The sequence below is a fragment of the Meleagris gallopavo genome, chromosome 4, assembly GCF_905368555.1.
Source record: "Meleagris gallopavo chromosome 4, MGAL_WU_HG_1.1, whole genome shotgun sequence".
NCBI classification, from domain to species: Eukaryota; Metazoa; Chordata; class Aves; order Galliformes; family Phasianidae; genus Meleagris; species Meleagris gallopavo.
In genome coordinates, this window is record NC_139407.1 from 29,453,858 (window position 1) to 29,480,533 (window position 26,676).

Here is a 26,676-nt window from a genome sequence, read left to right on the forward strand (position 1 = left end):
CCACGCCTGGTGCAGCTGCACGCAGGGCAGGTTCACACGCTGAGATCCCGCAACAAGCCCACACTGATAACGAGGGCCGGGGGCACCCGGCGGTTTCAGAGACCCAATGCCCCTCACGGAGCCCCGCGCTCGGGGGGCAGCGGGCCCCGCACGTGCCGTGGCAGAGGACTGCGCTTCCTCCTGCCTCGGAGCCTGGATGCCCCCGGCCAGCTGCGTTGAGGGCGAGCCAGGCTCCGGCCGGGCGCAGCCCCCGCGGCACAGCCCCGCTCGGGGCGGGCAGGGCCCGGCCGGGGTCTCCCTATAAAGGCGGCGGTGCCGGCGTTGGCGTTGTCGCGCTGCGCCCGCCGGCCCGGCCCCCGGAGCCGCCCCTGCCGGCCGCCGCCATGGGCCGCCCCCCGCCGCTCCGCCTGCTCCTCGCCATCCTCATCCTTCGCTCCGCCGCCGGAGCCGCGGCCCGCCGCGCCCGTGAGCCGGGATGGGGGGTGGCGGGGTGGGGAACGTCCGCCTGGCAGCCCGGGGTGCTGGCCGCGGGGGGTCCCGGCGGCCCCTCCTGTGCAGAGGGGTCGGCGGTGCCCTTCCCCGGGGGTGCGGGAGGCGGCAGCTCGTGGCACGGCACCTGCTCCTCAAGGCCGTGCTGTGGGGGGATGCTCAAGGAGCCTGGGGACCCCCCTGGGCTGACCGTGGCTTTCTCTCGCAGCCCCCGCCAGCCCCACGTGTGCAGCATCACGCCAGGCCGCCTGCGGGGATGGCTGCATCCCCATCTCATGGCTCTGCGATGGAGAGCAGCAGTGTCCAGACGGGACGGACGAGCTATGCGGTGAGTCAGAAGATGGGTCGTGGGATGGGCTGAGGGGGCTATGTTACATAGCGGTGGTGCAAGGCAGGACAGAAGTGCTGATGGCGGCACTTGCCTTTGCAGAGGCACGTGTGTCCTGGAGCACCTGGGGGGTCTGTGGCATGGGCACGTGTGTGGCATGGTAGTGCCGTTGACCCTGTGCCGTCCCTGCAGATGCTCCCTGCGGCGGAGACCCCCACGTCTGGCAATGTGATGACGGCCGGTGTGTTGCCAGCAGCTGGCGCTGTGACGGTGCTGCCGACTGTCCAGATGGCTCTGATGAGCAGGACTGTGGTACGTAGCCCTCAGGGCCCGGGGGGCCGCGGCCACGCAGTTCAGAGTCTGAATGTCGCTCTGTCCCTGCAGTATGTGGAGCGAAGAAGCTGCAGTGTCCTGGCACCCACCACTGCATCCCGCACTGGGAGCTGTGTGACCGGCACCAGGACTGCGAGGATGGCTGGGATGAAGAGGGCTGTCCCCTGCAGCCTTGTCTGCCTGGGCAGTGGCAGTGCAGGAACCGGGTATGCATTGTTGCCGAGTGGAAGTGCAATGGGGTTGATGACTGTGGTGATTCCTCGGATGAAGACATCTGCGGTAAGTGATGGTCCTGTCCAAGGGATGTGCAAAGGCACTTTGTGGGGCACCTCATGAGGCTGGGAGCCACCTGGCATTGCCCTGCCTTCCTGACATATGTGCACCACAGCCCCCTGCCCACCTGGCATGGTGCGGTGCGATGAGGGGAAGTGCATCCTGGAATCCCTGATGTGCAATGATGAGGATGACTGCCTGGATGGCACTGACGAGCCCAGCACCTGCGGTGAGTGGGCACTGGGCAGGGGGAGCCCCAGGGTGGTTCTGCATCACCTCATCTCCCTGCTTCATCCTTTCCTGCAGGACGAAGCTGCTTTGTGCGCAATGGGGGCTGCGCAGAGTCGTGCACTGACACACACTGGGGTGTACAGTGCTCCTGCGGGTCTGGCTGGGTGTTGCAGGCTGATGGGCAGAGTTGTGCTGGTAAGGAGAGGTTGGGGTGTGCATGCTGCAGCACCAAGAGTGGGAATGCCCTGAGACATCCCTGCTCTTGTCCGCATGCAGTGTCAGGTCCTGAGAAGGCTGCTTGTGAGGCATCAGTGGGAGCGGGTGGGTCTGGGAAGCAGGTATCTGGGTGGGCAGTGGCAACATCTGGAGGATACTGGCTCTGGGCTGCCGAAAGTGCCTGTCCCTGCAGATGTGGATGAGTGCTCCCTGGAGTACAGCCCCTGTAGCCAACTGTGCAGGAACACGCCAGGAACTTTCAGCTGTGCCTGCCTCGAGGGCTACCTGCTGCGGCACAGCACCCTCTGTGAAGTAGCAGGTAGAGGGGGGGACCCTGAGGGTCCAGGCAGTGCCCACAGCGTGCTCTGCTCGCCATGTGACATCCCTCTTGTCCTGGCAGACAACTCAACACAACTCCTGGTGGCCGTTGGGGAAGACCTGGCTCTTCTGGATGTGCGGACCCAGGCATACCGCCCTGTGCTCTCCACTGAGGCCGAGCTCCGTGCCCTGGTGTATGATCTTCTCCGTGAAACCTACTACTGGCTGACAGAGGAGGGCGAGCTCTGTGCACGCCTACCGGGGAAGGATGTGCAGCTCCTCTATGCAGGTGCGGAGAAGCAAGGGTGCTAGGTTTTGCAGTGGGGCTGAGATTGGGGCTCAGAGCTGGCTTGCCCCTGTCCTATACCCAGGGGCAACTTGGAGTTTGTCTTGTGTTCTGGAGAGAGGCTGTCCCCTTATCCTCCCTGTCTGTGTAGATGCCGGAGAGGTGAACAGCATCTCCGTGGACTGGTTCACGGGGCAGTTGTACTGGGCCAGCAGCCATCCTGCAGCCATCTACGCAGGGCTGGGTGACGGCCGTGGCTATGTGACAGTGCTGGGGAAGGATGTGGCACCAGAGCAGCTGACAGTGTACCCATCTGCCAGGTGAGGATTAAGAGAGATGTCTGCTGACTGTGGCTTTGGGGGGTGTGCTGAGGCCTGGGCGCTTGGTACCTGCTTCCAGGTCCCTCTATTGGGTCAACCGTGGGCTGAGAGGCCGGACAGTCATTGCTGCAGCGGGCATGGATGGCTCAAACCGTCAGGAGCTCACAGTGGTGTCCATGGAGGAGCCTGTAGGGCTCAGCCTGGACCACGTGGCTGGGAGACTGTACTGGATCAGTGAATACAAGGAGGTAGGGATGGGGGGAAGCAGCACTCAGCCCCACCAGGACCCTGTAGCCAAGGCTTACCGCGCTGGGACATTGGGATGCCATATGGTCACTTTGACCTGTCTCGCAGTCCATCGAGACGCTGCGGGTGGATGGCAGTGGACGCCACTCCTTCCCTGCTGTCCTGCGGAGCCACACAGAGCCGCTGGGCCTGGCTGTATTTGAGAGCCGCTTCTTCTGGGCTGATGGCACCGAGCTGGTGTCAGCCAGCCAGGCCTCTCCACAGGAACATGCCGTACTGCTCCGGGCCCCTGTTTCGGCCTTCACTGTGCTGCATGCACTGCAGCAGCCACCACGTGAGTACTGTGCCTCACCCTTGGTCCTATATGATGGCTCTCCTGGTCCTTTGGCAAGGACTGCTTTGTGGGGATGGTACTGCCTGAGCTCTTAACGTCCCCTTTGCTCCTAGGAGACACTGCTGCATGCGCTCCAGGCTTGTGCAGCCACCTCTGCCTTCTGTCCCCTGTGCACCCTCGAGGCTACAAGTGTGCATGTCCAGAGGGACTCTACCTCCAGCCCTCAGGGAAATGCACAGGTGAGTATAGTCTGCTCGGCTGCGTGGGGCCAGGGACATCCCTGAATATGCAGCCTGGTACCTGTGCAGCCTTTTAGAAGGTCAGCCCTGCTTGTCCTGTGCCTCAGCCATGCTTACATGCTGCTCTTGCACCCCTCAGAGCTGTCCATCATGTACTCATCGAGGACAGCCATCTCCCTGCTGCAGGTGGGCCCTGGAACACACAGCCGACAGGTGCAGGAGTGGCACCTTCCACCTGCCTTCCACCTGCAGGATGTAGACTGGCAGAGGTCAGTGCTCTATGGGACAGATGACAGTGGGGCACTGCTGCGTGTTGTGGGACACCCTGGGAAGCGAGAGACCATCGTGACCGGGCTGCCGGGTGAGACCCTATGTGGGAATGGACAGGGTGCTGGGGCATGCTTGCCTTCTCGGGGCTTCAGCAGGTGCGAGGCTCTGCTGGGTGCTGTACAGTGGTCCCTCGGTGCCCATGCTGAGGCTGTGTTCAGATGTGGGTCAGGCGTGTCCTGGCTTTAGGGAAAGGGGGAACACAGCAGAGGAGCAGGGCCATGGGACAGCCCCATAACTGCTTGCTTGCCTGCTGTCCCCAAGTCTGCTCTGCCCGTGTGGACATCCGCTCAGGGAACCTGTACTGGCTCGCATGTAACCGGAGGGACATCGGAGTGACCAAGGTGTCTGACCTGACCCCACGCATCCTGCACCGTGCTCGCAGCAGCATCCAGCACCTCTTCTTGGACTGGCAGCGAGGAGCTCTCTACTGGCTGGCCCGTGGGCAGCCCCTGCAGCAGCTGAGTCTGTCTGGGGGAAGCCCATGGGATGCTTGGAACGAGACGTGGCCTGGAGAGCTGCCTGCGGCCATGGATAGCAAGGCCTTCAGCCTGCTCTGGAGCTCAGCCCTAGGTGAGCCCCACAGGGATTTGGAGCAGGAAGCAGAGGAGGTTGCTCTACAGACAATAGGTCCCTGCCTGGTCAGTAGGGTGCTCTTGGAACACTTTGTTCCATGGGTGGGCTCCTATCTTCTGCCATGGGATTCCTGCTATAATGGTGTGTTATGGGAGTACAAGGGCTGTCTTGTGAGCCCCAGATCCTCAGCAGGAAAAATTTCTTCTGAGAAAGAGTGGTGAGGTATTGGAACAGGTTGCCCAGGAGGCATTCAAGAAATGTAGAGATGTGGCACTGAGGGACGTGGTTTAGTGGGCACAATGGAGATGGGTTGATAGTTGTACTGAATGATCTTAGTGGTCTCTTACAACCTTTATGATTCTATGATTCTGTTATTTCTTCCTCACAGGCCTGAAAGCACTGAGTCTGACCAAACAGAAAGCAGTCACCCTGGCACCTGGCTGGTCTCATGGCCTTGTGGCTGCCTTTGAGCCCTACTTGGTTGCAGTTAATGAGACGGCTCTGCTGCTGTGGGACCGGAGGACACTGTCTCTTGTGCTATCTGTGCCAGCAACAGGCGTGCAGGGTGTGGTGGCATTCGTGGGCTCAGAGCTACAGGAAGGTAAGAGCAGCTCTGTACTTGATGGGGCTGGGTGGCCTGTCCTGCTCCAAGCTAGGGTGCCACCTGGGTGCTGGGAGCCACATACGTTGTTTCTGGTGGTGCCTGAAGCGTGGGCAGGGCACGACCCCAAATCCAGGCTCATGTTCCAGTGCCTGTGCTTCTGCCAGTGCCAGCAAGCAAAGGACCTGCCCTGCCACTTCCTCCACCTGTGATCACCACTACAAGGACAACCACAGCTACCACATCTGCTCAGCCCACCACCTCCACCACACGGCTTTCACTGAGAAAGACCACTGCTGCGCCTACCATGCCTGCAACAACCACCAAGGCTACTACAACACTGACCACCACCAGCCTGTCCACCCCAACCAAAACCACCACCACCAGGCCATCCACCACAACCACCTCTGTACCAACCACCACATGGACCACTCCAAACAAAACCATCACTGTGTGGGTAACCACCACCAGCACCACCACCACTCGGTCCTTGCCAACCAAGCCTGCTGTCCCACAGCTAAGCACTAGCACCCAGCACCCAACCACTCCTGCACTGGCAGTTCCCCCCACTCCACTCCTCGGGCCCAGCTCTCCACACCCCCCAACCGTGTTCTCCCATCTCTCCTGTCCTCGCACACACATGCCCTGCCGTGATGGCACTGAGTGCGTGGCCCAGGACTACGTGTGTGATGGAGAGAAGGACTGTGCAGATGGCTCTGACGAGGATGGGTGTGCTCAACTCTGTGACGCCCCAGGTAGGAGACAGCCTTTAGTGGGTGGTCATGCGCCAGGGTTTCTGGCTGCTTCCCAGTGGGGCTGATGGGATGAAGCCCTGAGAAGTTCCATGACTGCACAAGACTGAGAATGATCCATTTTCTGCCCAGAGGCCTTCCACTGTGCTAGCAGCACCATGTGTGTTGGGGCTAACGAGCGCTGTGATGGGGTGCCACAGTGTCCCGATGCCTCGGATGAGATGGGCTGCTGGAGCCCCACACAGGACTGTGCCCTGCGCTGCGATGCTGCCACCCGCTGCGTCCCCAAGAGCTGGCTGTGCGATGGCCATGCCGACTGCCTGGATCACACCGACGAGCAGGGATGCGGTGAGACCCGAGGGTTGGCTAGGATGATGTGGTTTCCTGGGGACCGTGTGCCCTGCATATGGGTATACCAGCAGGATGGTTACCAATAGGAGACGGGGACGCTGTGCCCCCTGTCATTCTTGCCTCTGCCCACAGTGCCGAAGAAGTGCAGCCCATCTGAATTCCCCTGCCACAGTGGGCAGTGCGTGGCCCTGGCTCTGCGCTGTGATGGGGACCCTGATTGCCGCGACGGCTCGGATGAGGAGGGCTGTGCCGTGCCCCGGCCTCTGCTGTGCCGCCCAGGTGAGGTGGTCTGTCCCCACAGTGGGGAATGCGTGCCTGAGGCCTGGCGCTGTGATGGTGTGGCTGACTGCAGAGACAGCACAGATGAGCAGGTGGGTGAGTGCTGGGAATGCCTCCTTGTGTCCCTGGAGGGCTGGTGGTACCACTCATCCCCTGCTCCTGCAGGACTGTCCCTTGGAGGAGCAGCAGTGCGGTGAGCGGCAGTGGGGCTGCTCACGTGGCCATGAGTGCATCCCTGATGCCTGGCGGTGCGACAGAGAGAGAGACTGCAGTGACGGCAGCGACGAGGCTGGCTGTAAGCAGCACCTGCATGTCCCCTCTGTGTCCCACCTATGGGTCCTCAGCATAATGGGGAGTGGGAGTGCATCTGCTGCAGAATGCCCCTTCCCAACATCAGCAGTGGCTCTGGTCCTAGGGTGGATGGATGTTGTCTCCATTGGGCTGGTGGCTTTGACATTAGGGTAGCTCCGAAGCAGGCTGCAGGCATTGTGCTGGGCATCATTGCTGTGTGTTCTGTGTGTCCCTCAGCAGCTCCTGCTGAGCACAAGGAGCTAGTGGCTGAGGCTGAGGGCAGCTTCTCCCCCGCAGGCCAGCCCACTCCCTGCCTGAGCCATGAGTACCCCTGTGGGCTGGGGATCTGCCTGAATGCATCACTGGTGTGCAGCGGCCATCAGGATTGTGCGGATGGCTCAGATGAGGGGGGAAACTGCTCCCTGCCCTGCCAGAGACCCTGCTCACAGCTCTGCTACCCATCGCCCCAGGGACCTGTGAGTGCTGCGGACCATGGCCTGGGGTTCTCGCCCCACTGTGCTTCCATGGACTGCACAGGCTGCAGCAGGGAGCCCCATGCACTTGCTGTCCCCACAGCGTTGCTGGTGTGCTCCGGGCTATCAGCTGGCTGAGGACGGCATGTCCTGTGTGGATGTAGATGAGTGTACAGAGCAGGGAAAGGAAACCTGCAGCCAGATCTGCCTCAATGCTCCAGGGACCTACAGCTGTGGCTGCCTCTCTGGCTATCTGCTGGAGCCTGATGGCCGCATCTGCAAACTCAGCGGTAAGTCCTAAGGAGGGCAGGCAGCATTGGGCACCTCCTGGTATGCCAAAAGCCAGTGGGTACCTGCTTGTGTATGCCTCCTGCCTGTGGGAAGTCCTGTGGTCCCCTCCCTATCCCACTGGCCATCACTGATACTTGTCTGCCCACATGGCCATGGCAGTAGGACTTCATCCCAGCAGGCTCTGATGCCTAAGATGGCTATGTTCCTTGGCGTCACCAGTGCTGAGAGTCTCTGTGTCACCCCAGGACCAGAGCCCATGCTGCTGGTGGCTGTGCAATCAGAGGTGCTGTCCTATGGCCTTCGGAGTGGGCGCGAGGAAGTGCTGCTGACCACTGACAAGGAACGGACCGTCTTCTCACTTGACTTTGACCTGGTCGAAAGGAAAATCTTCTGGATGGACCTGGCCACAGAGAGCATTTCCTGGCGGAGTCTAGATTCAAGCAAAAAGGGCACGCTGGTGAAAGGTAAGTTGTAATAGCTTGGGGCTAGTGAGGCTGACCTCTCCGTGGCTTGGATGCAATTGGGGTACCAGGCTGTGTCCCCTTGTATGGGAAAATTATAGAACCATAGAATGGCTTAGGTTGGAAAGAAACCTAAAGCCCACCCAGTTCCAACCTCCTGCCATGGGCAGGGTTGCCACCCACCAGCTCAGGATGCCCAAGGTCCCATCCAGCCTGGCCTTGAATGCCTCCAGGGACAGGGCATCCACAGCTTCTCTGGGCAGCCTGTGCCAGTGCCTCACCACCTGCTGGTCGGAGATGGCTAGGAGAACTCTGAGCTCGTGAGGTGATGGAGATCCAGGCTGTGAGCATGGTGCCCCATGCACCTGTCACCCTATGGGTGTTGACTCTTGGTCTTCTTGCAGGTGTAAGATCAGACTGTATCGCTGTGGACTGGCTTGGGAGGAACCTGTACTGGACGGATGGGGTGGCAGGGCAGGTGCTGGCCACTTCTCTGGGGACTGCCTGGCGAGGGAAACCAGAGTACACCGTGGTGCTGGATGGAGACTTGGACCAGCCACACTCCCTGGTGCTCCAGCCTCTGGCTGGGTAAGGCTGGGGCCAGAGGACTTGGGGACCTTCTTGCCTAGCCCATTGTCCCCCATAGAACCAGACAACAGGCTGGGGGAGAGTTGGGTTGGCCTCATCTGAGTGCTGTTTCAGCTGTATGACTGGGGAGAAGAAACCCAAGCATCTGCTCCTGCCCTGCGCAGAGCTCTCAGTGCATACCTGATGGGATGGGAAACTCTGTTCTGCACTTCCGTGCTGTCCTGTTGCTGCCCTGGTACTGGGCAGCACCAGGTGTGTGGGCCAGCACTCTTCTTTCTGCCAGGATGCTATACTGGTCAGAGGTGGGGAACCAGCCACGGCTGATGGAGGCCACCATGGATGGAAGGCGGCAGCGTGTGCTGCTGGCGCAGGGCTTGGGCTGGCCCACAGCACTAGCCCTTGACCTCCCCACCTCGAGGCTCTTCTGGCTGGATGAAAAGCTGGGCAGTGTTGGTTCCACACATCTGGATGGCACCGATGTAAAGGTGTGCAACTGGAGGTTCTGGCTATGGTTCCAGCTAATCTGGCTGGATTGGGTGCTGGCATTGATACTCACAGCCTCTTCTCCAGGTGCTGCAGCTGAGATGGGTCCAGAGCCCTTTTGCAGCGGCTGTGTGTGAGGACCAGCTCTACTGGTCAGAGAGGAAGGCATGGTCGGTGCAGCAGGTGGACAAGGCCACAGGCAAGAATAGGACAGTGCTGCTCAAGCGACATGGGCAGCCCCATGGCCTTCAGGTACCTATGTGGGGAGCCCAGACTCCTGCTGCACTCACTGCTGGGGCTCCCAACCTGCCACGCCCTGGGTGGCATTGAGAGCTGCACCTACTCCACAAATGATCCCCTAGACTCTGTGGTCCCTGTGGTTGAGAATCACCCATTCTCTTAAGGAGCATCTCCATGCTGGCCTGGTAGCCTGGCATGGTACTGGTTGTGCTCAGCTCTGCTGCTAGACACTGGGCTGAGCCTGCCCTTCCCCACAGGTGATGCACCCAGCCCTGCGCCTGGCAGCTCCCAACCCATGCACAGCCCGCGGCTGCTCCCACCTGTGCCTGCTGAGCAGCCGGCACGCTGGGCAGTGCCGATGCCCCATCGGGCTGACGCTGGCTGCCGATGAGACCACCTGCCTGCCCCTCCACACTTCAGCCTTCGCCCTCCTGGTGTCACCAGCAGCCGTGATGCAGGTACCCACGCAGAGCCAGGTCTCCTAGCTCCCTCCTGGGGAGCAGGCTCTTGGTACCAGAGCTGACTCCTTCCTCCAGGTCTACCTGAAGGACATGCCACGAACGGCTGGAGGCCAAGGCCTCCCCCCACACCGGGCCCTGCCCCTGGCAAAGGTAGTGCGCTTGACAGCTGTTGACTACATGGTGAAGGACAAAAGCCTGTACTTCGCTGAGGTGGGGGGCGACTCCATTGGGATGCTGCGCCTGAAGGACTCGGGCCGACTCTCATGGAAGAAGGTTGTTGCTGTGGAGGGCATGGTGGTGTCTCTGGCCTTGGACTGGCTGAGTGGAAACCTGTACTGGATCGAAGGGCAGCCCACCAGCATCCGTGTAGCCACAGCTGGGGGGCGGTGGGTCCTGATGCTGCTCAGCGAGGGGCTGCAGGGCGCTGCCTGGCTGGCCCTCTGCCCTCGCGCCTCCACCATGTGCTTCATCACAGCAGCAGGCAGCCGCAGGCCTGGTCCTGCAGTGGAGTGTGCAGCCATGGACGGCAGTGGCCGCAGAGTGGTGTGGAGCAGAGCCCACGCTCCTGCCGGCCTCACTTTTGGGGGTGCCAGCACCCGGCTCTACTGGGCAGACCAGGGTAAGTGTGGGGCAGCATGGAGGGCAGTGGGGCTCAATCCAGCATGTCCACAAGGGGTGGCATACTATGTCCCACGCCTGATACCCCCTGTGTCTGTCTGCAGAGCGTGGTGCGATTGGCAGTGTAGAGCTGGATGGTTCCCACTTCAGGTTGGTGCGGGAGGGACTGCATGGCCTCAGGCTCTTTGCTGTCGGAGATGGCTTTCTGCTCTGGTCAACATCTGCAACCAATGGTGAGACCATTGAGGGACTGCTGGGCTCCCTCCAGCTTCTGCTGTCCCAGGCCCCGTGGGGCACAGGGTAGTGGCAGGCCAGAGGAGAACAATGCCAGGTAGTGCTGATCCCATGTGTCCCCAGGTTCCAGCAAGGTCTGGCACAGCCGGCTGGAGCAGGCCAAGAGCTGGTGGTTCCTGATGGAGCAAGAGTTGGTGACCTTGAGAATTTACAGCCAGTTCTCACAGGAAGGTAGGTCTGGGGATGCTCCAGCCCCTGGCACCTGGAGCATCAAGCTCCGCGGAGGCCCTGCTAGCAGATTCTGTCTCATCAGGCACCAATGGCTGCACAAAGAGCAATGGAGGTTGTGCCCAGCTCTGCTTGCCCAACCCTGCAGGGCGGCAGTGCCGCTGCTCCCCTGGATACCACCTGGTGCGCGGGGTGACCTGTGCTCCAGTTCCACCATGCCCAGCACTGCTGCAAGCCTGCGCTGACCTCCAGAGCTGCATCTCTGCAAAGCAGGTCTGCGACGGGCACCCTGACTGCACCGATGGCTCCGATGAGTTGGGCTGTGAGTGCCTGCACGCTGCTAGGAAATGCCAGAGATCCCTCATCTTACGGTCTCATCCTGGTGCTCTGATCTGTGCTCATTCCCTCCAGGCACCTCTGAAGAGGCAAAGACACAGGTCCCCGTGTTATCATCATCAAGGACATCCCGTGCAGAAGAGGAGAAATCAACTGTGCCCTCAGCTGCACCTCAGCAGCCCAGGCCCAGCCTGCCTGCAGCCTCTGGGCCCTGGCAGCATGGAGAACCTTTCCTGGCAACCCCAAACACAGAAGAGGTGCTGGGGGCCATGCCGTGCAGCAGCGAGACATGCAATCTGCGCGGGGAGTGTGCCATTGAGTCTGGGCGGGTGATGTGCCACTGCGCCCTAGGCTACCGTGGGGACTACTGTGAGGAGGCAGAGGTGCAGCCGTTGGCAGGCCCCATCGCCCTAGGGGTGGCTGTGCTTCTGTTGCTGGCTGCGGCAGCCGTGGGGGCCCTGGCCTACATGCGGAAGCGAGACAGGAGAAGGAGGTGAGCTGTAGGGCTAGGCTGGAGATGGCTATATGGAGAGCAGCAACAGCCCAGCAGGGAGATGCTGTGGGTTGTGACAGGACCTAGGGATCTGCCCTGTCTCTGAGAAATGGTTCTGCTATCCTGTGGGTACCTTGTTTTTTCCCCCAGGACCTCAAGCACTGCTTCCACCCGAGTGCTGACCCTGTACCACCGTGAAAGTGACCCTGAGGAAGAAGATGAAGAAGAGGAAGAGCTTCCACCCAAGAGCGATACCTTTGTGAATGAAGCTTATGATGGGAAAGAGGTGAGCTGGCCCTGCTCAGGACCCTCCTTGTAAAATCACAGAATGGCTTGTGTTGTAAAGGACCTTAAGGCCCACCCAGCTCCAACCCCCTGCCATGGGCTGGTTTTCCCCCCCCCAGATCAGGCTATCCAGGGCTCCATCCAGCCTAGCTGCTCTATCCATGACCCCTGTGCCAGGGTGCAGGCTGGGCCTAGGGAGGCTGGTTCAAACCTGTCCCTAATGCACTTCTCTGTGGTCCGTACAGGAGCTGCCGGCCCGGCTTGGGAAGGGACCATCTCACCCCAACACTGTACTTCCATAAAGGAACATCGTGCAGCATCCCTGTGCTGTGGTGGTTTGTGTGGGGGACAAGGAAGAGGGAGTACTCTGGGCACATAAAGGGTGGAAATATGGCCTAACAGCCCTGTAGGCAATCCAGGCCAGGCTTGGCTCCTGCCCTCTTTTGCAGGGATTTTATAGCACAGCTGTCTCTCACAAACCAGTGGGACCAGTTCTACTGCCTCCCACTAAGCACACGATGGAAAGAGAAATATGTGCTATTTTTCTTCTCTGTGACTTTCTCCCCCCCCTCAAAGTGGCTGTGCACAAGGAAAGAGAAATCTTCTCCTGAGCTGCTCTTAACCCTGGGGGGAAAGTCCTTGGGGAAGGCACCTGTAAAAGCCACCTGTCCTCCTCCAGACCTTTCCTCCCTTCTCCAGGTGAAGCACGGTGGGGCAGGGTTGGCCATGCTTTGCTGGCTCTCAGCCAGCATGCCTGGCAGAGAGCCCATAACTACCTTGCAGCACAGAACTGTTCCTCCTCATTTATTTTGATGTTTGCTCAGCCCTAAATAGAGCAGAGACATTTGGTCCCCCACCCTGCAGGCTGCACAGCACTAACTGGTGGCCCGCTCACATGAGAATACTGCAGCTGCCTTAGCCCTGCATGGCACAGGGTACTGAGCTAAGAGCTGCACAGAGGGGCTGGAGCCAGGGCTGGAGCCAGTACAGCTTTGGCATGGTTGCAGAGCTGGGAGAATGGCTGCCTGCAGAGCTTCAAGGTGTGTCACTGTGCTGGAGCTACAGGTCCGAGTCACAAGGCAGGGTGCTCCTCCCACGCCGCCTGTCTCGCTCATCCTCCAGCACATCCCAGGGGTTGCTGTAGGCCCCAGTGATGGAGCGTGTCCCTGGCTCCAACACTGGGCTGGGGGAAGTTTTGGAGGCCCTGCGCTCCTTGCAGCAGTGGTGGAAGCTGAGGGTCAGGGCCAACCCCCCCAGAATCTCCAGGCAGCTACCCAGGTAGCTCAGCACCAAGCTGTAACCCACAGCCAGCGCGGCACCAGAGGGTGCAGGCAGTACCTCCAGCTCATGGGTGTACCAGGAGGCAGGCACCAGGCTCAGCAGCCCCGAAAGCAGCAGCACGAGCCCCGAAGCACCAGCCAGTGTGTGCTGGGGTTCCTTCTGCCAGCACCGCACCCCCAGGGCAGCCACCACCAAGCCCAGCACTGTGAGCACCAGCGAGCTGGGCATCAGGCCTCGTGCCACCTGCACAGGCACCTCCTTGAAGTAGCCCAGCTCATCCTCCTGCCCGCAGAGGCGATCATGGCTGCTCTGCCGCTCCCTGCACAGGTCCCAGATGCCTTGCTCCAAGATGAGGTCGGAGGGCTGATTGGGGATGAGGCTCACCTGCCTCCAGTTGGGTGCCAACGTGCCTGTCAATGTCAGCAGAAGCCCGCAGGGGCAGAGCACCAGCCCCACGATCATCACGGCCGGCGTCCGCATGCTGGGAGAGTGGGCTGCAGGGTGGCTCTTCGAATCCTGCTGCTTCTGCTTGCTGAAAGCTGGGATTCTCGTGCAGCAGCACCCGGTGAGCTGGGCAGGCTGTGGGAGCTGTGAGCTGCAGGAGGAAGTGCAGGCAGGGAGGAGCCGGCAGGCAGCGGGCAGGGCTGGCTGGCACCCAGCTGGCAGCATGGGCACGTGGGAGTCCCTGGTGCTCCACTCCCCTTTGCGGGTATATCGGGGGAAGTGAATTTATTGGTGAAAGCATTAATTCATCAACTTGCAGAATTGGTAAGGATCCTGCAGTCCTTCATCAGCTCAAGCCTGATGAAGCCTGGCCTTCATCTCCTTGCTCTTCCTCCCCATGAGCATCTCCTGTACATCACTCCTAGTTCCTTCTGTGAGCCTTTCCTCCATAAAATGCCCAAGTCTTGGGCATTTCATAATTTCCCTGAATTTGTGCCAGTCACGCTGGGTCCAAGAGAGGGCAGCATTCTCTGTGGATTAATTTGGGATGATTCATCCCAGCCAGGCTGACTGCAGGTCTTCACCACAGCGTGCTTGCGCTGGTGGCCTCGGATACCTTAGAATCATAGAATTATTAGGGTTGGAAAAGACCTCTAAGAACATCCAAGTCCAACCCCAGCCCATCCCCACTATTCCCATCGACCGTATCCCTCAGTGCCACATCCATACTGTTCCCGAACACCTCCAGGGACGGTGACTGTACCACCTCCCTGGGCAGCCTGTGCCACTGCATCACCACTCTTTCTGAGAAGAAATTCTTCCTAATATTCAACTTGAACCTTGAGGTTCCCTGAGGGTTCTCTTTGGCTCTGTGAGTGCCACACTGCTGGGGAACTCATTGTGGAGCTGTGAGCCATGGAGCTCAGCTCCTGGTGCTGGGAGTTTTGCAATTAAGCAGTGAGTTCAAGTGTAAGAGCCTGGGCCCTTCCAGTTGGTTAACCCAATGGGGTGTCTGCCCTTGGGCTGGTGCCCAGGCTCCTGACTGTAGGCTAACAGTAAGCAAATTGGGTGATGTGGCCCTGATGCTTGGTGTCCTGCCCTGAGTAATATCAGGGAAGGAAATGGAATTAGCAAAGCTGTTTCCCAATGCTGCATTTATAGATTGTTCATTTCTTCCCTTTTACTTTTTAATGAGGGGGTGTGAAAAGCCATTCGAAGCAGAGGCTGGCCCTCTCTTGCTCTGGGGAAGCATTCAAAGCCATCTGGTTGCAGAGATAGCGTGGGCTGGCTGACACAGCCTTCCTTCCCCCACTTCCCCAGCTGCTGGGTGGGAAAGCTGCCTTACTTGGTGCTTCCTCCTTCTGCAGGGCTGTGACTGAGTTTTTCCTAAAGCTACATCTTTAAGATCCTGATGAAAACTTCATCTGGGCCTATTTGAGTGGGCTTGTGATTATTTAATCCCTGCCTCCATTAGTGTCTGCCTTAGGCCATGGTGATGACAGGATACAGCTCAGTGTAGGATCAGTGGCTTTGGGGCTACATCCATACGGAGCTGAGCTTGGTGTGAGAGCTGGGCCTTGCCTGATGGAATGGGCTGCCCAGGGAGATGGTGGAGTCACTGTTCTTGGAGGTGTTCAAGAACTGTAAAGATGTGGCACTGAGGGATGTGGTTAGTGGGTATGACGGGGTGGGGGAGCTGGGGGTTGAACTGGATGATCTTAGAGGTCTTTTCCAACCTTAATCGTTCTACAATTTCACAAATGGGGAAAGCATGCCCACAGCAGTCTCCCTCCGCCACCCTTGTTCTGATCCAGCTCAAGCTGTGTTCCCTTTTAGAGGGAAGAGGCAGTCCTACTCCATGCTGAGCGTGGGACGTTGAGACCAGCAGGACACGTTTTCCCCTCTCTCCTTTGTGCCGCAGGTCTGCAGCAGCAGTGGGATCTCAGCATCCTGTTTGCTGTGCTGGGAACAGCCAGGCTTGTTTAGCAGCAGCCTGCAGCTGGCAATTCCTGTTTACATCCTGCTGACCCTGAGGCTTCACTGGCCTCGTGCACAGTGAGATAGGGGGGCTGTGAGGCTGGAAGGGGCACCAGGCTGGCTCAGTGCCCTGCAGCTTGAATCCCCACCAGCCTTTGTGTGATGCCAGCTGGGTTATGCCTGAGCCCTGACCATTTGTTCTCTCATTATAAGAATTTGCAATGGCTCTGGCAGCCTCCTGCAATTGAGGTTGTTTAGACTTGGTTGTCTGAGCCTCCATCCCACAAGGAAATCTTCTTAGACAGGTGTCCAGGTGAATGGACCCAGTTCTATTAGCTGTTTTTTCTTCTAGAATGTAGAGTGGGGGTGTTTCTAGGAGTTTCGGGGCTTCCTGTCAGCTTGCCTTTAAGCAATAGCCCGGCTCTGCACTGTGTAGCCAGCTGCAGCTGCAGTGGCCTTCTCTCAGAGAAGCTCCTGCCTGGGCACACTGCTCTCTTTGTGCCTGCCTGCAGGACACCAAGGATAAGCTCCTCGGCAGGGCAGAGTCTGCAGCCCACAAGTGGCTAAGGAATGGGCACTCCGAATGGGCGCCCTTCCCACAGTTTGGGCTCTGGTGGGCACCCAGCACAGATCCAGTTCTCAGGCTGTGGCTTCTGCCAGCAGGTTTATTGGCTTTCCATTTACCCATTGACCTCCTGCCTGCATGCTGGAGATGGCAGTCCCAAGGCTGGACTTTAGGGCGGTCATCAGAGCTCAGGGGTTGTGCTGGGCATATAAGGGCTGCGAGAGCTCCCCTCTGTAACCCAGGACCATAACTCAACACTAGTTTACCATACATAGGCCGTGGTCTGTAGGAGTCCTGGCTGCTCCCCCCCAACTCAAAACTCAGCGTGAGGAGCTGCACACACCCCTGCAACCTGGGGAGCGCATCCCATGACTTCTGCAGGGAGCCGCAGACTTCAACTCTGCCTCTGCAGCCCAGCTGTGACAGAACCAAGCAGACTACATCCTGGGAACGAGTTGTTGAAAGCACGATTAGACACCCCCCAGGTGTTCACTCATCTGTTAAACTCCTTTGCTTCCAAACCGCTGCATTTGGGCTTGTCAGATTGCCTAGCGTTTCTTCAGAGCCTCAGCTTCCTGTTCAGACAGTGATGGAAAAAGCGCTTTTGCAGCTATTTCTATTTTTGCCTGCCTCACTTCTGAAATGGCTGAGAATAGTTTGGACGTGAGGTTACTGCTCTGGGGTTTTGGGGTGCAGACAGAGAGAAGGGAGCTGTGTCTGGCTGCTGCGCTGCTAATGTGGGGAGCTAATGGCAGTGCTGGTGCCCATGGGTGCTGAGCGTGCAGCAACAGGCAGGGTGAGAGCAGTGCTTTGTGACGGGGTTCACTGAGCTGCTGTACCTGTGACTCACCCGCATGTACTTTGCTCTCTCTTCAGGCTGAAAGGCTTGAACCCAAAGCACAGCTGGTTTGTGGCTGTGGCTACCTTGGCTGATCTCTGTGGGTCAAAACTCTTGGCATATGACCATATGACCAGGAGGAAAGGGCTGCTTAAACCGTTCCTATTGAGAATGGGCAGATGAATCTCTTGATTTAGGCCAATGGAGTATTCCCAGAGCTGTCTTTTTTTTCTAAATTAGCTGTTTCTTTAAATTTTGCCCACTTGGATCATACAGAACCAGGAGATGGCTTCCTTCCACCACCTACGTGCCTTGAGCATAGCTGTGGGACCTTTGCTGGGACTGTTGAAGCTGCAGAATGAATCACAGAATCACAGAATCAGTAAGGTTGGAAAAGATCTCTCAGATCATCACATCCAGACACCAGCTTATCCCCACCATCCCCACTGACCACATCCCTCAGTGCCACATCTTTACAGTTCTTAAACACCTCCAGGGACAGTGACTGCACCACCTCTCTGGGCAGCCTTTGCCAATGCACCACCACTCTTTCTGAGAAGAAATTCTTCCTAATATCCAAACTGAATGTGCAATGAACATGCAATATGAATTAGCAGGGAAACAAGGGAAGAAATTAGATGTCCTGGAGCAACAGCTACTTCAGAGGAGCATCAAGCACAAGCAGCAAGACAAAGCACTTTACAGCTTTGTGTCACACCCAGCATGCGTTGCTAGACAATAGCCATAAATTATTATCAGAGCTTTGTCATGAAGGAAGGCATGGAAAACTGCCAACCTATGAGCTAGGGGGGGAATATTTTCATTCGCCATGGTTCCAGTCCTCTCATCATAGATTCACTGTATTGAGGGCACCACAGGCAGGCCTGTCTGGAGGACATTTTGCCGCTGAATTTCAAAGGCTGCTGCAAAATCATCAGAGTGTGAAAGCTCTTTATAAAAAGTCGCAGGAATCATCTATTTTCCCTAAAATGAAGAAATTAAGATGGCACAAAATGGTTCTTAAGAAGAAGCAGTTGTCTGCTTCTTAGCCTACATACCAGCCCGGAGGTACGTCTGAATGAATTCTTGCATGTTGATTTTCCAGGCACTGAGTTATGGATCTCTAATTTGCCTTTAACCCTCTCAGACAGGGCACTGTGCTCAATTCTTTGCCTTGGTCCTGCTCCAGCCTTCCCACAGTTCTTGGAGAGTATGGCTTGGGAATTGGAGATGGCTCCTCCTCTGATAATGGGTGTTGCTATAGCTCACACACATTTCACTCAGCTAAAAGTTCATGAACCTCATCTTTCGCAATCCTGGCCCATTTCCCGACCCCTTTTCTGTTCATCGTCAAGACTAAGTGCTGGGGCAAGGCTTTGGCTTAGTAACTGAAGGTGCCTAAGAGAGAGACTGCAAGGTTTCGGATAATTTTCTTTCCATCTTGGTGCTTTGTGGAGAGTAATTGATCCTTTCAGTGAGTTGTTCACCTCTAGATCCAACTTGTATGTGAAAGACAAATACAAGAAAGGCAGTAGTGTCATTGACTTCTTCCATTTACTTTGCTCACATGACCAGTAGTGATGGTCTCACCCACCCTTCAGTCCTCCCTCTTCATCCTCCAATTGTTGCTTCTCATGCCCATCACTGACTTTGCAGCATCTGACCCGTTTTTCTCCTGGTAAATGATCATTGGCATGCCAAACACTGGGCACAGAGCTAGCCGATTCAATCTAAAGTCTCCTGGAAACATTTGAACTGTGCTTATTCTCAGATCTTTGCTCTGCTCTGCTCTTTTTCTCTGCCCTCTCCCTCTTGTAAAAAGCCACGTGCAAGGAATTGCTTCTGCAACACTGAGACCTTTAGCCTGGACATTAAGACACCGAGTCTATAAAAGAATATTCAACACGTGCCAAAGCTGGGTTATTTGCCTGCAAAAGGAGCACATATGTAAGTGCCCTTGGCCACAGCAATCCTTTGCTCTTTGCATTCTCTGGGCAGGTGTTGGTGCTCTGCTGAGCAGCCACATACTGTGGAACGTGCCATGGAAACACAACACATGCAGAAGAGCTGGCCCTCTTTCCTCAGGTCTGCTGCTGCATTGAAATAGACTCACTAAAACGTTTGGGCTTGCAAACTTGTTGCTGATCTTCCCAAGCAATAGAGTTTGAGATTTTCCAGCTGCAGCTGGGAATGCTTGCATCCTTTCCCATCTGTAACCTGGGTGCTGGTGCCTGTTCCTTTGTTTTGCTAACTTTACTACCACAGCAGCAATTAGGATAAGGTATAATTATAAAGTTTGCCCTGGGATGTATGAAAGACCATTGGGCTGTATTCCAAAGTCCCATGTTTTAAGCTCTTTTCTGTCCATGACAAATGCTTGATTGTTGGGTTAAAGTGAGAAGCTGGAGGTTATGAAAATATGAGTTGGCACTGAGTTCCGTGCTCCCTCCTCTATCCTCCAGACCTCAACATCCCTCTAATCACCTCAAAGCAACTTGCAGGTCCTCCATCACGTCAAAATTATAGCTTAAGTCCTGTCAGGGCAACCAAGGCCTGAGAACATGGAGATGTGTCCTAGGGGTGAGTGGGAGAAGGGAGAAAGGGTGTTCCTGACTTTCAGAGATGACCAGGATCATCCAGGCAGCATGAGTGAAACACTGGATTCCTCTTGCTGGTACAGGGAATCATAGATTCATAACATGATTAAGGCTGGAGAAGACTTCTAAGATCATCCAGTCCAACCACCAACCCACCCCCACCATGCCCACTAACATGTCCCTCAGCACCACATTGTCACAGTTCTTGAAGACCTCCAGGGACTCACTGGGCAGCCTGTTCCAAAGCACGGGAACTGTTCTCACTGGACACATTTCTAGAGGTGACAGAAGGGACTACAAGCAGAATGCTCAGCCTGGCCTTTGGAGAATGGAGTAAGAGGCTTGTTTCCAAGGCAAACCCCAAACCTTGCAGCAAAAGACCCTTTTCCAGGAAGCTCACTACAGACTTGGGAAATGGTGTTAATTTACAGCTTGGCCTCTAAATAAACACTTGAGTGCCTTTGCTAACTGCCACCGATCCTCTTCCCTCAGCGCTGATTCACATGGGCCTGCCTTGTTTTCGCATGCCAGTGACGTCTGAGGAGCTGGGCAGTTATCAGGAGGCAGTGAATCACCTGAAAAATCCGCTAACCTCATTCTGCCGGAACTCGCCTTACTCACAGGACAAATTCCAGCTCTCAGGCTCTTTTGACAATGTTCTACCCAGAAAATATGCATTCCTAGCTACATTTGGGCCTGTTTCAATGATAGACAAAGGCTCACAGAGCCAGGAGACGAGACCAGCAGCTGTGCACCTTGTGCAGGGCCCTGGGCTTTCCCTTCTGTCCAGAAGGAGGCTGTTTTCTATTCTTGATACTTACTTTTTTGAGAAGACTTATTTATTTTAATGACAGAAGTTCCTTTTTGTTTCTGAGCTTGCCTGTCTTGACAGTGCCAGTGCTGACAGGACTCTCACCCAGCTTGTACCAATCTTCTCTCTCCATGGGTGTCATATGCTGAAGAGGGAATGCGTGTGTCCTGTAGTTGCAGCTTGGGAAGGATGATCTGGAATAAAGCTGCTAGGTGGCAGGTCCAAGATGAGCCATGAAATGGCTCTTCTCCACACTCAGTATGAGGCTGCAGATCTTGAACTGGACATTAGGAAGAAGATTTTTTTACAATAAGAGTAGTGAGGCACTGACACAGGTTGCCCATAGAGGTGGTGGAAGTCCCATCCCTGGAGACACTCAAGGTCAGGCTGGACAGGACTCTGAGTGACCTGATGTAGCTGTAGGCATCCCTGTTCACTGCAGGGGAGTTGGACCAGATGACATTTTAGATAACAGTTGGAGTCCCTTCCAACTCAAACAGTTCTATAAGCTGCATGCTGTAGGATGTTATGGAAAGGCTATCACATTTGCCAGGGCACTATGGAAAACTGAAGACATTCGTGGGAGAGAGGTCTGCAAATAGTACATCCAAATATGTCAGCTATGATCCAGGGAGTCCTGTGAGTTTGCTGGGATCAGGAGGCTTCCATACACCCATACATTTTGTCCATTGCTGGAGTTTTGCTTGGGTGCTCTTGGGTGGGAATGTCACTGCGGGCCCTGGAAGAAGCACAACGGTAGCAGCAAGGATGCTCCACACTATAGGAGGATGCAAACACTTCTGGTTTGTGGTGTTGACCCTTAAGAGTCCAGGCTGAGATTCAGAGGCAATGGCCCTGGTGATCATCTGTGCACAGCTGGACCTGTGCCCATGTGCCTGCTGGGTTAGGGCTTCAGAAGATGCCTCTGAAATACAAAGTGTATGAGCACGTGGAAACTCTGATGTTTCCTCACAGACGTGCCTGGCTTACAGGTGTGCCAGCCGATCTCAAGGTGTGGCCGTTAGCTAGCTGAGTTTTGCTGTTCACTCTAGCTGTGCTCAAGGCATAATTTGCATTCAGTTGTCTCCAGCCTCCTGCACGGCACTGCTGACTTCTATCCTGCAGGAGCAGCAGGCCCCAGGAAAGCAGATTGTTTCCATTTGTACCCTCCTGCAACCGGGACAGGGAAGACCAGATGCAAGGGGATTTTTCTGATTTACTTACATCTTCTACTATCTCCATACTGGTGAGGGGAGAGGGTGGTGTAGTGCTGTGCATTTACATTTAGAAGAAGAGCATTCTTGCCTCGAGTCCTCTTTTCTGTGCCCCAGGAGGCAAATCATTTTGGTGCATTGCATAATTTACAAAGAAAAGCCAAGCAGTTACAGTACCTGCAGGGGTCCTACCTACCCTACCCACCTCCCAAAGAGCTTCACTTCCCTTCCTCGATGGCAAAGGAAACGGAGGGCTGCAGCTTTCACCTTCCTCAAATCCTTCCAGCAGCCCCAGGCTGACGTGTTCCCCTGGGGCCAAATTGGCAAGAAAATGGGCACAGATGCTCTGGCAAGGAGTGATGAGAGCTGCTCAGAACCTAAGTGGAGCCATGCTGCATGGTGCTTTAGGCTAACATCCTGCCCATGGCGTGGGAGCCCCAGGACCAGCCAGCTGTCATGCATGGGATGCCTGGGGATGGGGGCTCAGCTCCATGCTTTGGCTTTGACATTCCCAAGATGGGTTTGAAGGACCCATGTTACAGGCTGCCCAGGGAAGTGGTGCGATCACCATATTTGGAGGTATTCAAGAACAGTGGAGATGTGGCACTGAGGGTTATGGTTAGTGGGCATGGTGAGGATGGGTTGGGTTTTGGACTGGATGATCTTATAGATCTTTTTTTAATGATTCTACAATTCTATGACCTTGAGGCATTTCCCTGTGTGAGGGCAATGCTGTGTTGTTATGGGTCCATACAGCCGTAGGGAGTCAGTGAACCATACGTGATGATGAAAAGTAGCTCCAATTGGTTGGGGGACTTTTGTTAGCTGAGCTAATGGGGAGAGCAAAGTGCCTCCTCTGATCCTTCAGCTTCATCCTGTTCATTCATCTCCTAGCCCCACTTTTGGGGATGTTGTTTTTTGTCCCTCTTTTGTTTACCCATTCTGGCCATAGAGGAATCAGTCCTTGTGTGCTATCAGCATCTCTTTCTGTTTAGGCTAACCCCAGTGTTCTGCCTTATTTTCATACTTCTCCTATCAGTGCAGGCACCCTGGGCTCCAGGATCTCTCCCCTGCTTTCCAGCTCTGGAAATCATGGCTGGGGGCACACCACTGGCATGCAATGTAACCAGGGCTCTGGCCACGGGTCACAGCACTCTGTGGGAATCCTATAGGTGCCAACCCCCATAGCTCAGGCCATACATAGTGCATGCCATGGATCATCTCAGGCTGCTGCTCATCCTTTGGGGGAACTGTGTTTGTAGGCTTGCTGCCATCCCCTAGTCACGTCAAAATCAGTCCCAAATATTCTCTTTGAAGCTTTTTGAGTGGTGCTGAAGTGATCTTGCCTTCAAAGCAGTTGCTGGAGACAGACAGGCTGCTTAAAAGGCATTTGAGCTCTCTCACATCTCATGTTCAGGCTGCATTAAAATTTTACCGTGCCGTTTCACACCTCAGATGAATCACAGTTGCTCCTGAAAAGGGTGAGAGAGGGGGGAATGCGTGCAGGGAAGGGGCTTTTGAAAGGGATTATTAATGCACGGAGATGCTTTGGTGTCTGAGAGAGGCCCTGAATGGCAGCTCTGCGCTGTTTTTCTCTGTGCTCATTAACAGGGAGCGCAGCAAAGGGAGGGCGAGATGCAGCTCAGTGGGGAGGGGACGTGAGAACAGAGGGAGGTGGGTGCTGCTGCCTCCCCGAGAGGCAGTTTCGGGTTAGGAGTTGAACATCAGCCTCCCTTTGGGAGGCTGCAATACGGCAAGTCACTTCTTGACATGCAAACAATTAAGAAGAGGGCGTGGGGGGGAAAGCAGAGAAAGCAAACACCTCCATCAGCTCCATCTGGCCGCCTCTGCAGCTGCTCACCTAAGGCACCACTCATGGAAGGAGGTTCACACAGGAAAAACTGTGCTGGGAGCCTCTGATTGCTTCTTTACCTGCGTGAGCACCAATGGCTCCGTGAATCCCCTGATTTCTTTCCATTGAAGCTGAATTGTGCAGTTTCCTTCATTTCAAAGGAGAGGAAGGTGCACACAGCCTGCGTCGACGCCTGTCACCCTGCTGACAGCATGAGAGACAAACAGTGGTTTGCCTTGGCCAGAAAACTTGCCTTGCAAAGAAAAAAGCCAGCTCAGGGCTTTTCACTTGGAGAGAAAGGGAGTGAGAAGAATAGACTTGAAAGCAAATTCCCGTGTTTTTTTGCTTCGGGTGAGAGCTTTTCCCACGCTCCATTGGAAGGCGTGCAAGAAGTGAATGTTGCCCAGTGCCTGTAAACACCAAACACCACCGGGGAGCAGGAGAAAAAACAAGTCGTATTGGGGAGAGACAGGAAACTGCTCTCCTGCAGCACCCCGTGTCTGTTCCTTCCATGGCAATGGCTCTCCAGACCTAGTAATGCTCTTTGAGTATTGTTGGGATCATAACATCACAGAATCATAGAATATCCCAAGTTGTAAGGGAGCCACAAGGACCATCAAGTCCAACTGCCAACTCCACACAGCACCACCCAAAAGTCAGAGCATGGGGGATGAGGCAGCTCTGTGATGGGGCTGGGAAGAGCCTGGGGGGTCGGCTGCCCAATAAACTGCTGGGAAGGTGCCCAGCACCTGATGAGGATCGAGGGCAATTCACTGGCTTTGCTGGACCCATTATACCCCAACTGTGGGGTCCTGGGGTTAAACAAAGTAGCCGTGCCTCATCGCTGGTGCTTCTTCTTCCCATCAAGGAGAATTTGGCTCCTTTACCCCCTATATGCTCGCCTTTGCTCTTGCTCCCAGACAGCCGTGCTGCTGAGCACCACAGCCTGCATGCGCCCGTATCTGCCCCCAGGATCTCCCTTTGTTTGGCTGCCAGTTTTCTGCACCTGCATGCACGCCTGTTCTTGCTCCCTAGTGTGGTTCATCCTTCCCTCTCCTGTGGAAGTGAGCTTTAGCTAGGTTCGGGGGGACCGGTGCTCCCATTGTCACCCACTTTAATAGCAGCTGTGAGTGGCATGGAGGACACAGCCGGCTGGCAGCTTGGCTGTTTGCAGATGAAGTGCTCTTCTTCTACCTCGGGTGGGAAAGGAGGCTGGGGCAGCTGCGGGTGCCCTGAGCACAACACACAAAGCCCACTTGTTATCAGCACTGTCATACGCCTCTGCACCGCCTCCCCCTTCCCAGCCCTTCTACGACTGCTGCATCCCAAAAGCACAAGCTGAGCATCCATCAAAAGGGCCATTATCTGTGATTTCTTAGCAGCCACTGTTGCTCCTCGGCAGGGAGAAGACAGCCCCCCTTTGCTGCAGTCCCCCAAGCAAAGGCATCACTGTCCCAGTCGTGGATGGGCACGAGGTTGCCGATTCTGCATGGGATTGTGTTAGTGGTTGAGATTCTATAAGGTAGATGGTCCCCGTCTACACTGTGAACCTCCAGATGTGGTCAGTGATTAACTCCCATGGAGGGTGGTTCAGAGGCTACATTAGGGTTTGGCTCCTAAGGCTGATCGTTTTTATAGGGGTTAGGATTTTAGGACTTTTTTGGATCCTGGTACCTACGTACCCTGGTCCCAGGATACATTTTCTTCCTACGAGACGGAACATCCATAGGGCCAAGGAGAAGCCTTGGGAATGGGGCAGCCCACACATCTCTGCAAGAAAGGGAGGGGAGAAATGCTGTATGGGGGCTTGCAAAAAGGGGCACAGCAAACAGAAAAATTGGAGTGGGAGAAGGTGCACAGAAAGGCCAGTTCCAAGGATATGTGCCTCAATATTGCAATTCTTGGCCATTGATAAAATGCTGCCATGAACACTGAATGCTATATTGAAAAAAACTGTGGGAGATTACAGCCACCCAAAAAGCTGTCATCGTTGATCTCCTTTCTGAAAATGTGAGGGTGCGCTGTTTTCCTTATGTCTTTGGACATAAGAAGAAAATGACTTTAGAATGAGAAAGAATGGCCTCAAGTTGCCCTCAGGAAGATTCAAATTGGATATTAGGGTACACTTCTCAGAAAGAGGTGATGCAGTGGCACAGGCTGCCCAGGGAGGTGGTGGTGTTACCATTCCTGGAGGTGCTCAGGAACCACGGAGATGTGGCACTGAGGTGTGATGTGGTCAGCAGGCATGGTGGGGACTTAGTGAACCTAGAGGTCTTTTCCAACCTTAATGAATCTATGACTTCACTGGAACAAATGAATTTTCACTAATCTGTAACTCCAAAGCCTCTGGCATGAGAAAGGATTTTCTACCTGGGGTGGACATCTCAGGGCATTTTACCCTAGAGATAGAGTAGAAATACCGTAATTTTCTAAGGCAGTCTCCAGCTGTAGTTGGATGGGCCAGCCATGGGACCCGGGGAGCTGCCAGAGAAACTGGCAGTGAGCATACGGGCTCCTGGCAGCCCTGAAATGCTCCAGCTCCATTGACTTGCCACAAGGGTCCAGTGGAAAATCTTTGGGATTGAAGCACCTGTGTCTTAGCTGTATAACCCATGTGGTGCTGATGACTTTTCAGGGTGATTTTCCCCTTGTGCAGATAAAGCGTGGCTAGAAAGAAGGTTTCAGTCATGATTAATGTGTTTCTGAGAGTGAATGCACTCATTTGAGTGAGTGCACTGGCGCTGCAAAGAGATGCAGTGAATTGGTGGTGAGCAAATGAGTGCTTTGCTTGAAAGGCGAAGCGGAAGATGTGTTGGGCAGATTTCTTTATAGCAATGTGGCAAGTGAAGCGGAGGAGTGCCGTGTTTTCCTGCGATTCTCTTAATGTGGCATTTCTGGGCTGTTTTAGTAAGCGATCGCATGTGGAACTGGGAAGAAGCAGAGCATGGAGAGCCCCGAGCTGGGTGGGGAGGCTTTTCCTTTCCCTCCAGCCCCGCTCCTCAGATCCTGAATTGCTGAAACGCTCACAACCGCACAGCACGGAGGCGGCGGTGGGCTGCGGAGCTCCGCTCCCGCTGCCTCCCGGCGGGGTGGGGTGAGGTGGGGCGGATCGGGGC

At 55.8% G+C, this 26,676-nt stretch overlaps 2 protein-coding genes across 3 annotated transcripts; one reads left to right on the plus strand and one right to left on the minus strand.

The window, feature by feature from the left end:
* Nucleotides 1–304: 304 nt before the first annotated feature.
* On the plus strand, nucleotides 305–12,300 carry LOC100550280 (uncharacterized). Of its 2 annotated transcripts, none has more exons than XM_085222644.1 (33): nucleotides 305–465; nucleotides 698–817; nucleotides 1,010–1,129; nucleotides 1,202–1,429; nucleotides 1,539–1,652; nucleotides 1,730–1,849; nucleotides 2,064–2,189; nucleotides 2,271–2,477; nucleotides 2,626–2,794; nucleotides 2,874–3,042; nucleotides 3,149–3,374; nucleotides 3,488–3,613; nucleotides 3,753–3,974; nucleotides 4,205–4,513; nucleotides 4,905–5,117; nucleotides 5,267–5,872; nucleotides 6,002–6,217; nucleotides 6,353–6,591; nucleotides 6,665–6,794; nucleotides 7,088–7,266; nucleotides 7,367–7,553; nucleotides 7,800–8,018; nucleotides 8,420–8,603; nucleotides 8,887–9,088; nucleotides 9,174–9,338; nucleotides 9,584–9,784; nucleotides 9,863–10,406; nucleotides 10,510–10,638; nucleotides 10,763–10,870; nucleotides 10,953–11,189; nucleotides 11,279–11,696; nucleotides 11,847–11,982; nucleotides 12,227–12,300. In XM_085222644.1, exons 1-33 carry the CDS (start codon nucleotides 384–386, stop codon nucleotides 12,281–12,283), a joined length of 6,708 nt encoding a protein of 2,235 aa, XP_085078770.1. In that variant the 5' UTR covers nucleotides 305–383; the 3' UTR covers nucleotides 12,284–12,300. The 2 variants fall into 2 exon arrangements, with proteins under 2 accessions (XP_085078770.1, XP_085078771.1); XM_085222645.1 differs by having other exon boundaries at nucleotides 5,285–5,872.
* A 470-nt stretch (nucleotides 12,301–12,770) lies between these two features.
* On the minus strand, nucleotides 12,771–13,888 carry CLDN23 (claudin 23). The gene has a single exon (XM_003205621.4). The coding sequence runs from the start codon at nucleotides 13,740–13,742 to the stop codon at nucleotides 13,041–13,043; it is 702 nt and encodes a 233-aa protein (XP_003205669.3). The 5' UTR covers nucleotides 13,743–13,888; the 3' UTR covers nucleotides 12,771–13,040.
* Between the last annotated feature and the right edge of the window lie 12,788 nt (nucleotides 13,889–26,676).

Excerpts from the sequence above, each read along its gene's own strand:
- LOC100550280 (XM_085222644.1), top strand. The coding sequence starts at position 384 with ATGGGCCGCCCCCCGCCGCTCCGCCTGCTCCTCGCCATCCTCATCCTT. Across the intron at positions 9,785-9,862 it reads CACCAGCAGCCGTGATGCAG|GTCTACCTGAAGGACATGCC; the intron begins GTACCCACGCAG and ends TCCTTCCTCCAG. Across the intron at positions 10,407-10,509 it reads GCTCTACTGGGCAGACCAGG|AGCGTGGTGCGATTGGCAGT; the intron begins GTAAGTGTGGGG and ends GTCTGTCTGCAG.
- CLDN23 (XM_003205621.4), bottom strand. The coding sequence starts at position 13,742 with ATGCGGACGCCGGCCGTGATGATCGTGGGGCTGGTGCTCTGCCCCTGC.